We start from the raw sequence: 14,773 nt of genomic DNA, 5'->3' as shown, positions 1-14,773 counted from the left end.
GCATCAGCCATTGCCTAGGCTATCAAAATTCAGATTATCCTATTCAGATCATCAGATGACAGTGAATCATCATCATCTGAAATCTGAATGATGCCGGGTCATCACCATCCGACTGCATAGTGGCAAAGCAGAGAGTTTTTTTAGACACTGCTTCAAGTTAGATTCAAGTCCTATAAGTAGACGGTAACTAGACCACTAAGACCAGCAAAGTATCATTCATGGATATTGGAAAGTGGGATATCAGCATCATCATACATAAGATATTGGTTTAAATCTTTAGTAAATGAAGAAAAAAATGATAAATCAACTGATTCTAAAAAATTACTGGTTTGCCAGTCCGGCAGTCCATAGTGGCAAAGCAGAGAGTTTTTTAGACTCTTCCTCAAGTTCATTTTTGAGTCCTATAAGTAGACCAGTAAAGTATCTTGGATACCAGAATTATCATACATAAGAATTTATTAAGAAATATGTTGAAATCTTGAGTAAATGAGGAAATTAAAAATGAACTTATTCTAATAAATCTCTGGTTTGCCACTATCATGACTATGCACCGTCAAGCGTCAGTGATGCATTTAGGCCTACTGCATCCAGGTGAACGTGATTAGCATTTAGCAATGAACCTCGCTTCCAACCTCCCGTCCCGTCGGCCGTCCTGACGTCCCCGCAGCCGCAATGCCTGCATGAACGGCTGATCGATTATTCTGTTTTAATGCTCATTCTTCATTAATTTTTATAGGGGATGTTTGACCTAAAACTGCGGATGTTCCATTGTAAGAGTGTGAGAGTCATTGTGAGTGTGATAGGGAGGTGAGGCCTAGTTCTGTGAGCAGTGAGGTGATGGTTGGTTCCATTTGTAGTCTCGAGCCTATTTCCATGAAGCATTCTATTTTGGCACTTGAACGCAGCTGACTCTCTCCAAGATCCTGTTCACACAACACAACTCGCAATAAATCGAATAAAATGTTTTCCGCATGTTCGGAAAGTTGAGAAATATCTATATTTTGAGAAAAATATTTATTTGGTTATCATCAAAGAATTTAATAAATATCAGTAGTTTAATTCTTGAGTTGCATGTTGAGATATTATATTGCATATGTATTGTTTGAATTGGTAGCATCTGAATTCAGTCATATAACTGCTCATATTATAAAACAAAAACAGTAATTGTCGTAATTTGAGCTCATAACATGTAATAATTTTCATAAAATCAGAGAAATTTCTATTGCTAATATTAAATGAATTTGCACTAATAAAACTTACAAATATTTAGATATAAAACTTACAACATGAGTTAGCGAAAGAACCGGCATATATCTTGTGTTTAAAATGCGAAATATATAAGTAGAGGATAAGAATTAAACGTACAAAATATATTTATTGCAAAGTCGACCATCACCAGAGTATAGTATTTATAGTCCATTTGAACTATTTCAGTTTATAGAGGAATCTTTAGGCGCAAAGCTGCACACACTGACAGTACTAGATAATAATCATTGTCATGCTTATATGATAGTCTAACAAAACGAAAGAATTAAACATTAAAAGTTAAATCGGGATACTTTGAGTTAGAATACATTACTAAAACAATCTGCAAGGATCATGCTAACCGAATTAATCATGAGGGCCACTACTAATTATTAATACAGCGCAGCTATAATAAAAGCAACATGCGCAACATTTTGATGCAATTTGGCACATTTCTTCGCCTAAGTATCGCCAGTAACAATAGGAATAAATAATGACCATGGATAGATGCGGTTATTCCTGCCAGCTGAAACTTTACTGTGTGAACGGGAATGGGACGACCTATGCTATTTTATTATGTAAATTTCATCTGCCAGGCTATCAATTATTAACAAATCGATTAACTGACTTTTTCATCTGCCATGTCCTCAATTATTATTAACCAATCAATACATGACTTTTTTTAGAACTGAGAAGTTTCGACTTTGTCTACAGGATTCAAGATTAGTTAAATTAGTAGGTACTTATGCAGGTTGAAAATTTTGAAGCTCAAAAACTTAACAATAAAAGTGGAAAAAAGATGCTATAACTCTATTCGCTTTAATCTCCTATTTACTACATATTAACGAATACTACTTCTAGTCACTCACCAAAATTGTTACAAGAGCTAATATCTCATTCTAAATTATGCAATAGCGTATAATAATTATTACTCTCGGAACCTATTTATAATTGCGTTAAATCTAGGCATGCAATACATGAATAAAACTTACGGCTGATTCAATAATTATTTTTTCTAATATTAAGATCACAACTTCATCTGGTGATACACAAATTAAGATTACAACATTACTGTGCATTGGAGGCTAAAATATTGTTTATAATAGTGCGTTTCAAAATATTATCAAGTGTCACGAGGTCCACCGTGAAAGAAGCGTAGGAACAATACAAAACAATTGGCTTTTCAATCTAATCCTTAATGTACAATTTGTCGGAACACGACTCAATCAAGAGAATGATTCATATCACATTCCAGTCCAGTCTGAGAGATATATGTTTCCAGTCCAGTCTGAGGGATATATGTTTCCAGTTCTGGCTTGGTAAGGTCTTTACACAACTTGCCTACTTTACACACACCATAACCTACCTACACCATCACAATTACATGCACTATACCACATACACTCACAACCACATGAGTCATGTCATCACGTACACCATACCACCATATACCCTCACCACAATATAGCCTGACCATCAAATACAAACACAATACACCACACTCATTCTACAACCCTACCAAAAACACCATACGTCACACCAACATCTGATCATCCCTACACACGCCACACCAACATCTGATCATCCCTACACACGCTACACCAACATCTGATCATCCCTACCACATCCACTCCCACCGCCAACACCGAGGAACAAACCATGCGAGTTACCGTTCGTTTTCATGGAACATTTTACCTTATATTCCCAAATATGGCTTCTTATAGATTATAGATTAAAAATTCCAAAGCGATCGTGGATGAATTGCAGGTAAAATACCTCTCCTGTAACCCGGTCGTGATACTGCAGCGCAAGTCGAGCTCAGAATACCACGTACATTTTGTTTGCGTCTATTCTAATTCTTGTGTTTCCGTACATCAGCGTCAAGCTCTGTGAGGTAATTTGGCCCGATCACCAAATCCCGACAGGTGCATCAGGTGATAATCTCGGATTCTCTTGTGGAAAGAATTCACCATTTCTAATATTAACTTTTTACTATTCGACATTTTTCGATGATATTGATGCAACGCAAAAAGCATTGCGAGTTGAATGGATCATCAACAAGCATTTTGTATATTATTTGACAGTGTAGAGAAAATGTATAACCAGGCGTTGCCTCGGATTCCCTGCAATTATAATATCCACGTTATCTGGCACCTTGTCATCTCGAATCCAGCCGTACTGAATTCAGTTAATAGTTTTCTTGAAAAATTTATACCCGCCAAATTTAAAATAAAAATTTATTTCAAACCATTTCCCTTCCCCGTGAACAACAAACACACGCAAGCTATAATATATATGATGAAAAACATCGGAGGAATAAACAAATTTGGTAAAACGCAACGATTGTCTGTAGAAATGTTCTTGCAAATACTTAGATGCTTTGTCATCCTAAGTAGCCTGATGCAAATCACCAAAGATGAACAGTTAATTGCTTAAACACCACAACGTGACAGAACTTGTCGCGCGATATCGTTCGCGAATTTGGTGATAATGTCCCGAGACTCCAATATGTTCAATATTAAGTAACTATTACATGTGGGCTGCATGGTGGGAGTTAGAGCAGCACAGGCCGCGATAACTGCTATATGTGGGCTGCATGGTGGGAGTTAGAGCAGCATAGGCCGCGGTAACTGCTATATGTGGGCTGCATGGTGGGAGTTAGAGCAGCACAGGCCGCGGTAACTGCTATATGTGGGCTGCATGGTGGGAGTTAGAGCAGCATAGGCCGCGATAACTGCTATATGTGGGCTGCATGGTGGGAGTTAGAGCAGCACAGGCCGCGGTAACTGCTATATGTGGGCTGCACGGTGGAAGTTAGAGCAGCACAGGCCGCGGTAACTGCTATATGTGGGCTGCGCGGTGGGAGTTAGAGCAGCACAGGCCGCGGTAACTGCTATATGTAAGTGGGTTTGCAGGAGCAGCAGAAGACGCTCATGTTCCTGTATAGGGAACGTCTCGTGCGTCTCTTGCTCCACAGGCTGAAGACGTCTTCGCCCGTGAGTGCGAGGTGGCGTAAGTCGCTGTCTTCCTGTTGCCATGAAATGCAAAATATTTTCGTGAATTTTTAAAAATAGTATGTTCTTGAGTTCCACTAGACTAATGTATTGGTGAGAACGGGATCTAGAAACTAATAAGCCTTGGGTTTGAATTGGTTAAAAATTAGATAATTAAAAGGCGTCACGATTGAGACTAAATGATTGAAAATAAACAATAGAGACAAAATAATTGAACTGTAATAATTAATGCTTGTCCCTAACGAAAAACTCGTAGCTTTACCTTAGGCATGAACTCGAGCATATCCCTGAGGATGTTCTCGATGTCCTCGAGATCCTTGGTGAGGCTGCAGATCTCCTCCTGGTGGAAGTCTGGCTGCAGGGACTTGCAGAGCAGCAGTTGGGACAGGATCCCAAGTCCACCCATACCAGAAGGCCCGGGCTTATTTTCTGATGGACGAAAAAATCTTCATTGAAGAACAGAGAAATATTGCTCAATGTGGATCGTGATAATTATAAAAAGAATTGAGTAATGGCCAGTAAAGGTCTCTTACCTATAAAAGTAACGGGCGAAATAATTTCAGTGATTTTGAATTGTATTTTTGAATTCAAATTTTCTGGTGGATGTTAATTTACTTCAGCGATTTAAAATTATATTATGGATATGATATTGTATCATTATGTGAAATTATATGCTGGAGACCAAATTGGATCATGTACGAGATTATGAATTTATGTCATGAAGAGAATGAGGTAGCTTAGAAAGTAAGGAAAAAAGTAGCAGATTTATTAGCGTAAATTAGAGTGACGATGATTGAAAAGAAGAATTTCATTTCTTTCATATCTTTCTTTCATTTCGATATAGTTGTATTTGAAGTCTGTGTTATTCTCTAAGCTGAAGTTCGGGGTTAAATTTCAAAACGAATTAAATTCCTACGAATTCGCTTAATTTACACAAGAACAATTACTAAATTCACTCAAGTTAATAAACTTGTGTTATATATTTTCTCAGCGTATATTGATGTGATGATGAAATGGCGACGAAAAGAGCCAAGGTAGTGCCTCATCCGAGGCCGGCATATTATCGGAGACAGAATTGGAAGCAGGAAGCTGCCCTTGTCAACGAACTGCCACAGTTTTTAAGAATGACAAATGCAATCACGGAATGGACCAGGATCCAGCCTTCCTAAAGCAAACGTCGGAGCAAACTTTTGAGCTTTCGAAAATCTTCGTTTTGACGCTGGTTTCCAGTTTCCTGCAGTTAGAAAAACTTATTGGTCAAACTGTCTCAATAGTGATGCACGTTACGCACGTTGCACTGACACGCCTTTTTGCCCCGTCAAACCCGTTCAAGATGACCCATAGCGGGCAAAAGTGCATTAATTTTTGTACAAAATCTCACTCATCCTCTGAATGTGGGTGAGATTAGACGGAAGGGAAGACTCGGGACCTGCAGGGAAGAATATTTTGAAGACTTAACTTTCTCAGGAGGCTTGGTTTGAGTGAATTGCATGTATTGTGGAAAATTGCTCGCATCTTAAAAGGCCTCGTCAACAACTTCTTGAACGGCTAGGAACAGATTGTGATTACCATGCAAAAAGAATAAGAAGAGACGCTAGAAGTTAGAAATCTGTAAAGAATTCAAAATATTATAAAATCACGAGTACGATATTTGTCTAATGCAGCGTATGTTGAATAGTTCAATGAACATCAAAACATCATTTGGAATTCGATTTAATTTTTCATCAAAGTATTAGAGTTCGAGGAAATTGATATTTCTGAGAGCTGTGTAACACCCTGCCCCTAACGCATTTCTATTCAAATTGTAATTCCCTTCATTAACCTTTTTTGAGAGAATTTCCCCGAGCTGCAACTTTCCCATAACAACAACAAAAGATTCAAACACATTACGTAAATTCCCCTTAATTTGAAAGGAACCGCCAGCTGAAATACGACTAACTTAGCAAAGCAACTCAACAACGACGAAACAGGTATTTCCCGGCTCACAAAAATGAGTTTTCAAGTCATTTATTGAATAAAACTAGGCAGGTTAACATTCTTTATTTGGATAAAAGACGACCAAGAATTACGATTATGTTGGAGTCTCATCCGAAAGGTACGATGCTCTTTCTAGACCATGATCCATTTTAAACACTCAAAAAATGACGAAATAGCTGAAACTTTATATCAAACAATTGCAGTCTACAAAGGTTGAAACTCTGCAAATTTATTATAAATCGATAAAATACACCAATCTCACTTTTAGATATTCGAATGGTTATTGGTCAAGGACGTAGCCGAAGAGTTTAGTCAAGAGTGTGCTCATATCCTAATTCAAATCAATATCTACGTGCTATCGAATTCGAATATAGACATCAATCTCGCATGTGAAGAATAACAGTTGTCATATCGCAATTATTTCAGGCAAATAATATGAAATTGTGTGATTAATGAATGATTTGAAAGGAGCAGGGATATCATACATTACTAAAACCGAGGTAAAAATGTGTTCATGCAAGTCCATAATCTAAAGATGAGAGTCTTTCACAAGTATAGCTCCGAGGGCAGCATGTGGCTGGAGACAATACTTGGCTGAGCCTATTGACTGAGGACCACAATTGGCTGAGGACCTCACTTGGTAAGGAGCAACACGTGACTGGGGCAACCCTTGACTGAGGACAACACTTGACTAATGGCAACACTTGACTAATGGCAACACTTGACTAATGGCAACACTTGACTGATAGCAACACTTGACTGAGGGCAGCACTTGACTGAGGCCAACACAGTTCCTTCGATGTTACTCAAGTATTACTCCAAAAACATCAGTCAATTATGTCAATAAAATAAAATATTTTCACGCTGGAATGTTCGTGCTAATTTATTTATTAATACAATCGGCTATACTTTGCATGACAGCTTGGAATACACTCTGATGGCTGAGCTGGCATATCAAGTTTGAGAAACATTAGTTTTTCGAGTTTTTTTGCGCTCTAAAATAGCGACTGGTACGGCCTGGAGAGCCGTAATGTCTGCGACCATTCATCCTCTGTTATGAGGTTGAAGAATTGATATCACTTATTTGCTTAATTAATTCGCAAGGTAACTAAAAATTTAAAAGAAAGAATAGTCCACATAAATTCATATTTTTATAGAAAACGTTTCGGAGTCCAGCTCCATCGTCAGTTCGTAAAATCTAGAATTTACATATAAAGTCACATCAAAGTCAGAAAGTCACATTTACATCAAAGTTAGAAAATCAGGTTGAAGAATGGATGAGTTAAAGTGAGAAAGCATGGATGAATAACGAGCCATGATGCCATGGACACGCACTGCGTGCAATATTCACGCAGCAGAAGAAGGTGGAGGTTTTGCGAGTGATGAATGTGATTAAAATTAATAATTACCGCCCGGTGAGGAATGTCTGAGAAATTTATTGCTCAATGTTTATGGAATATCCATTGAAAAATGTTTGCTATTTTGCACGACAAAAGATGAAATAGATTTAAGCCATAGCAGAGTAAATGCCAAAACAACTTTAATGATTAAACAATTTAGCATCACGCGGAATTCAAATTAAAGCTGTAAAAACAATTAACATATAATGCATGAATGCTATTCTGGCATGTACAGCACATATTGAAGGAGAGCTAACTGAAAATTTAACAATGTTAACTCTGAACATAAAAAAGCGGTTAGATTAGCTGGAAAATATAGGCTTGAATACCTTGAAGAAGTTTAGATTGATCACTAATTCAAATCTTGGCTAAGAATATGTGGTATTCGTGTATTTATAAATTGTTTTTATGGTGAATGAACCATGTAAATTTTATAAAAAAAAAAATTAGATAAGATATAGCCATACCCTGCATTTCAATGTTATCTGGAAAGCTCACTTGCTTTTCATTTAATGACAAAAGGATAAGCCTGGACCTGATTGGAGATAGCATTCACGAGGGTCGTGGTTCACATGAAAGAGAATGAGAGGGAATGTGAGGAATGTAAGGAATGTAAGGAACGTGAGGAATTTCATGAATGTGAGGAATGTAAGGGATGTGAGGAATTTCATGAATGTGAGGAATGTAAGGGATGTGAGGAATGCGAGGAATGTGAGGAATGTGAGGAATGTGAGGAATGTGAAGAATATGAGGAATGCGAGGAATGTAAGGAATGTAAGGAAAGTGAGGAATGTCACGAATGTGAGGAATGTAAGGAATGTGAGGAATGTGAGATATGTGAGGAATGTGAGGAACTTGAGGAATGTGAGGAGCATGAGGAAGGAACTTGTGAAGTGTCTTGAGAGAAGCGTTCGAGAGATTTAATAAACGAACTCCATTCATCATGAAAGAGAGTGAGTGAATGTGTGGGAGGAACTTGTGTGCAGTGTTGACAGAAGCGTTCGAAAGATCGAGCGCTCCGGTGACGACGCACTCAATTCATCACGAAACTTCAATACAGGAACGTCAAAACAGCCACCGCGGCTAGGCAAGGCAGGACTATTGGAGTGTCTTGCCTTGACAAATGAATGATATTTAATGAAATGCAATTGCAAAGTTAGTGATACAAGTTTAATTGAAATTCGTATTTTGTTTTAGAATATAAATGTAGATAGTTTGAAATTTGAACAATGGCAGAGGGGTGCTTGTGGTGGAACTTATATAAGCTCGTAGCAAATATACCTTTTCGTGTCATTAAAGTTTTCAAGTGCGGTGAAAATAAACTAGGCATCACTTGATGCGAATCTATTTCAATTAAGTTAGGAGGCTGAGGTCAACACAGCTCTGAACCAACACAGAATTTCGGCCGCGACCATCAACGGCCTTCGCATCTGCTGCCAAGCGTATGCATGTGGCGGTCGTTCGGCCTCGAGTTCGTTATATTGTCCACCAAAAGGCGCCTCGTACGAATAGCATTGTGCTCTGAAGTTCGCGGTGATCAGCCATCAGATCGAGAGAATTGTTTGTCAAGTACAGACAGCTGGCGAGCTCTGAGAAACCAATGATTACTCCCAAACTTAGTCGGTCCCCGTTGGCCTATAGTTTCGGTATTTGGGCAGAGATACGTACGTTGAATTTGAGGTACGTTGAAGATTGCAAACCAATTTCTTTAAGAATTTCGTTGAATGAGTGCAAGACTGCTGATTTATGATGGAATTACTTTTTACTGTCTGAAAGAATTATGAACTATAAAATCATGACATAACGTAACACAACATAACATGACCTAAAATGAAGTTTTTAGTTTATTGGTGTTTAGTTATTGGAACTCATCCATGCCGTGAATACAAAGAAGAAAAGTGGCATGTTTATTTTAGTTGATCATGTTCATTAGTTCAGTCCCTGCTCTTTCGTTAAGTCCCTTCTCTTTAGTTAATTTCTGTTGATTACTTTAGTTTCTCCTCACACTCCAGTATTGTCTCAAAGTCATCAGTCAAAAGACTAGAGGCTTAGCATGCCCGCTGCACTGAGTAAGTGCCGTGTAAGGAACTGAGCTTTATCTCTACAAAAAATGGTGCGGAAACTCATTGTTCGACACCATCGTCTTGTTGTTGACTGCTTCTCGTCCTAAATTATAATTAGGAATTACTTTACACTACAATACAAATTATTCTTAAACTAGAATAGTATAAATTAATATTGAGCTATTATTAGTAATGACGAGGAACAATTTCGCCAAATTCATGAGGCTTCCAGCCGAACACCTTGTTAAATACGTGGAACTTCCATAGATGAGCTCAAGACACACGCAATTATTTCAAAGTCAAATGGGTATGTTCAGCATTTTATATCATATAGTTCTCGCCCTGGGTTTTTGGTGAGTAGCCTGTAAATCTTTTAAGTACAGTATGTGGTCATAATATATAATGGCTTCGGAACATGATTAGAAAAATGCGTTTGTTGACATTTAATTCACCATAATACTCGTTCTTGTCAACTCACCACAATACTCGGTCACGTCGAATAACCATAATACTCGATCATGTCAACTCACCACAATACTCGGTCATGTCAACTCACCACAATACTTGGTCATGTCAACTCACCACAATACTCGGTCATGTCAACTCACCATAATACTCGGTCATGTCAACTCACCATAATACTCGGTCATGTCAACTCGCCATTACCCGGTCATGTCAACTCACCACAATACTCGGTCATGTCAACTCACCATAATACTCGGTCATGTCGACAGGCATCGCGCAGACAAGTCTCCGACATTTCCTCAGCTCCCTGGCAAGCAGTTGCGTGCAGCTGACCAGGTGCACGAAGTTCTGATTGTCTACTGGGATGCCTTCTGCCACGTCGCTGCAAAAATCATCAATGGTTATTCTGGTGGATATCATCTCTTGACCATCGCAGGTGAAAGTTAATCCCCATGATCTGTGCATGTGAAAGATCATGTGAATGATCGGTGATCTCAATGTCCCAATGATCCCAATAATAATCGTTGGTCACAGATCATTCCATTGATTATTGCCAGTCGTAGACTTTCCCAGTGTTAATATCAGGTCAAAGCAAATGGCATATAATAAACAAATATATTTTTATGGAAGTGGAAACGTGGCAACGCTCACACAGAAATTATATTTTTTCTTCCCAAATACAAAATTCCCTCAAATTTGAAAGTTTTAATTTAATTCCGTTACAGTTTTAATGAGCAAGATTACCACAAAGGTCTCTCAGAAAGATTGTGGCGCTGCCACCGCTGCAAACAGACGCGCTGAGGACAAAAGATGTTCAACACTCTGGGGAAATCATGGCAGTCTGGTGATATATGCTCATGAGGTTAGGCTACACCAAGACTGCTTAAACTTTACCCAAGACAAGGATACTGCCTTTTGACGTAGTTAAACTTGCAGCTAACTTGTCAAGATTGAGTGGGTCGTCGTAGTTAGGGTAAGTTGACTATACTTAACTGTGACACTGTCGCTCTCAGTGATATGTGTGCGTCAGTGTTCATGCAGCTGTCGAAGTTATAAAATGATAAAAAGTAGAAATTTAACCTGATAAAACTACGTCAGAATGACCCACAAAACGACTATTGGCTAGAGATCGTGAATTATTCTTGGACCATGGCTCGATCATTTCACGGGGTCCAATGCCGGAAATAAATAGTAACAAAACTCTGGTCCAAACTAGCCTTGCTGAAGGACTGAGGAAACTGTGCCACACCATTGATGATTAAATACTAAATTCAGTTAAGCCAAGTTAAGCGTCACGAAAATACCATCCATTGATGTAAGATAGCCTCTAAAATGCAGAAGTTCAAAAGTATCGCAATTTATAAAGGCAACCAAAGTTGGAGCACCAAACTCACAAATGGATGGCCAATGGAAACATGATAAAGTTCGGCCATCGAAATTGAGCTTCACGGAAGTTACTCACGTTAAAGTTTTGTTTGAGCTTAGAAAGCTTACTTTTTGATGGCAGGTAAAGTTTCGTTTGAGCTTAGAAAGCTTACTTTTTGATGGCAGGTAGCAAAATAGCGGCTGCGTGTTTGCAGGCCTCCACGCACTGTCTTCTAACTTTCCGGATCTTCTCCCTGAGCTCCGGACCGTCCCGAACTGATCCTATGCAGATCAATAGATCCCTGAACAGTGCCACCTGCGAGTTGATCTCGATCACCAGCTGTAGAGAAAAACGAAAAAGTGAAATTCTAAATTTCATTCATGTTTTTGCTCAAATGAATTCAACGTCTAAAATATTGTACAATTACGACATGAGTCACTTCACAAACATTTTCTTTTCTAAACCTTAAAATTCAAGTTAAAATTCCCCAACTATTTTTCATATCCAGCACGCACTGAATTACGTGATTATAACTTCATTCATTTATGCAGCAATGACAGGCCCTGAACATGAACACGCATGGTCGTGATCCAGTTAAGACTTATTCAATAAAGGCAATTACTTGGCGACCACTTACAAATGCTCTCCATTGGGACGATAATTGAGCGAGAACGACATGACATCGGAGGCTGAACTTGAGCTCAAGCTCGCAAAACTGGCGTAAATGCAGGCATTAAAAGACCAGGGATCGCTGCTGCTTGAATATGCATGGAAAGATGACTGACTGTGTCAATAATTTACCGTTTTCGGTTGATGAACTCTATAATGAATTAAAATAAAACAAATAAAAAAACTTTTATAAATCACGTTTTCTTAACGGACAAAAAAGAAAAAAAACATTAACATTAAACATTAAGTTTTTTGAATAATATTAAGTTTTTTTATTTGTTTTATTTCATTATTTTTAGTTTTGTAAAAATAAAAAAGCGTGGTTTTAAAAATGGTTTTATATTTATTTACTACTTTTTAGTTTAGAAATTTTAGCAATTCAAATCAATTTCCAGGGTTGGCAAGTCTGGATATTCGAAAAATAACCCGATTCCCAAACGTGAATTTTTTTTATTAAATTTTTTTTCTAATTTTTTTAAATTATTAGTTATGATGATCAAATCTTGAATTGTTACCCAGCATAAGCATGAATGCCAAATTTCATGTTTCTAGGATGCTCAGAAGAGCTCTAAATTAAGGTGTGAATTTTTGATGACAGACAGGCAGACACGAAACGAAGCTAAGAAAAACGTGGTAAAATTATTCAGAGTGATAAATATGCTGCCGTTATTGGTCGATGAACTCTATACTGAATGACAAAATTATTCTGAGTGATAGATATGTTGCCGTTGTCGGTCGATGAACTCTATACTGAATGACAACATTATACAGAGTTATGAACACGTTACCGTTGGTTGGTGTTAATTCACTTGCACGATAACATTATGAAGAATAGTGAATATATCGATGCTGGTTCTATTGGGACTTCCCATCGTATGAAAGACTATAATGAGAATAGGGTAGTGGAAGTTGAACTTGAATTTGCTAATGAGAGTTTGATGAAAATGATCCGTAAATTATGTGAACTTGAATATTTTTATTGATATCTTGTCAATGCATGGGAAAATGATTACTACTTTTCAAAATGTTATTTGGAGGAATTTTGTTCTGTGTGCATGAAAAAGTTTCGGTATTATGAATGTTTTAACGTAGATCGAAATTGATGAATTGAAATGAATTGGCACTTGATTGAGTTTGTGGATTATTCTATATCGAAAATAAATGTCATAATATCATAAATGCGCCTAATTTTTAGTGGCACATGGAAGAGACCATAAGAAGATTTTAAGAAATGATAGACTATATACAAAATGGCAAATAATTCTCACGATATTAGTCACTAAATGACGAAACCAATGAAACTAATAAGACTGGCAGTAGTTGGAACCCATACCATGAATAGAAGCATTATTATTTCAAACATATTATATCAATAACTGTATCGAAGATACACAGAAAGTCTACGTCGACAGCCTTAAATTTGACGAGTGAGAAGTGCTACATAAGACAATGTAAAATGTATAGTCTCGGCCAAACCTCTGAGTTCAATATTGAAGTTCGTTTCATAAATTTAAAGATACGTAAAGACACAGTTTCATTACTCCGTTAACTCAAAATGGCGTAGAAAATAATGATGCGGGGAAGAGATAGCGAAAAGTAGTGCTTTGGGAAAAGCTCCAGCGACAATAACTCCAGGGGATAAGTTGCCGCTACGACAACAATGCTGCTCGACCAAACCAGCAAGTAAAGTTACGATTGGAAGTATCACTGCCAGCTGAGCTAATACCTTCATCATAAAAATGTTAGGTTGAAAAGAAAATTGCTACGTCGATTCCACAATTTTTCAAAACCAACAATAACTCATAATTCCGAGAGAAATACCCTTGTTGATTGACAGTTTCAAAATAAATGATCGGATAAATTATTGTAGATGAAATAATGAGTCCAAAACTTGTAGAAAATTTTAAATTAAACTATCGCGTACAATTTTTCTTATAGAAAATTTTTGTTTATCGTGAAGGCTGATTGTGAAGATACTAAAATCTTGGGCAATGTTACCGTAGACTTTAACTACCGGTATGATTTCCTTGTGATCCCTTATTAATTATCTGTTTACTGAGACTATTATTGGATTTTTTTAGTACTTATGATTGCCCTCGAGTTTTTATACTTAAAAGAATTGATAATATCATTTATCATATCATTCATAATATCATAATATCAAAATAATAATTTTTATCCAACTTAACAGAATATGATCATAAGCAGCTGTGTTTAACTGAATTAAATAATTTTAATGATAATTTTCCCTTATTATGTATTGTAGGGTACATAGCTAAACATTAAATTTCACATAACTAGACGCTATCATTTCCATCCAGTTAATTAACTCTGTCAAGTTTCCGCTACAAGCCGCTCAGCGTGGTTGATGCAGAGAATCATGTAGAGAAAGGGGCATAATCCATATGACGTCCACGTAAGAGCCGAACTAATTCAATCAAATTTACATTAAAAGAATCATATTGGATTGGATTCTCTGTGGATGAGAGGTAGCATCTAATATTAGAACTCTCACGAAGCTCTTATACGAAGACGACGATTGCATGCTAATTTTAATGGAAGTCATAGATAGAG

The 14,773-nt window shown here is 37.4% G+C and overlaps 1 protein-coding gene across 1 annotated transcript in view; it reads right to left on the bottom strand.

Moving 5' to 3' along the window:
• Positions 1-1,362: 1,362 nt before the first annotated feature.
• Positions 1,363-14,773, bottom strand: part of LOC108681736 (regulator of G-protein signaling 7-binding protein) — a 53,807-nt gene continuing 40,396 nt past the window's right edge. The window contains exons 2-5 of the mRNA XM_018170804.2: positions 11,703-11,869; positions 10,410-10,546; positions 4,522-4,688; positions 1,363-4,273 (exon numbers count right to left, since the gene is read on the bottom strand). Coding sequence (XP_018026293.1) covers positions 4,139-4,273; positions 4,522-4,688; positions 10,410-10,546; positions 11,703-11,869 — 606 coding nt within the window. The 3' untranslated portion in view covers positions 1,363-4,138. The remainder of the gene's footprint in view (positions 4,274-4,521; positions 4,689-10,409; positions 10,547-11,702; positions 11,870-14,773) is intronic.

This window comes from Hyalella azteca, unplaced genomic scaffold (genome assembly GCF_000764305.2).
Source record: "Hyalella azteca isolate HAZT.00-mixed unplaced genomic scaffold, Hazt_2.0.2 contig16311, whole genome shotgun sequence".
Classification (NCBI taxonomy): domain Eukaryota; kingdom Metazoa; phylum Arthropoda; class Malacostraca; order Amphipoda; family Hyalellidae; genus Hyalella; species Hyalella azteca.
This window is presented reverse-complemented; position numbering and strand designations above follow the sequence as displayed.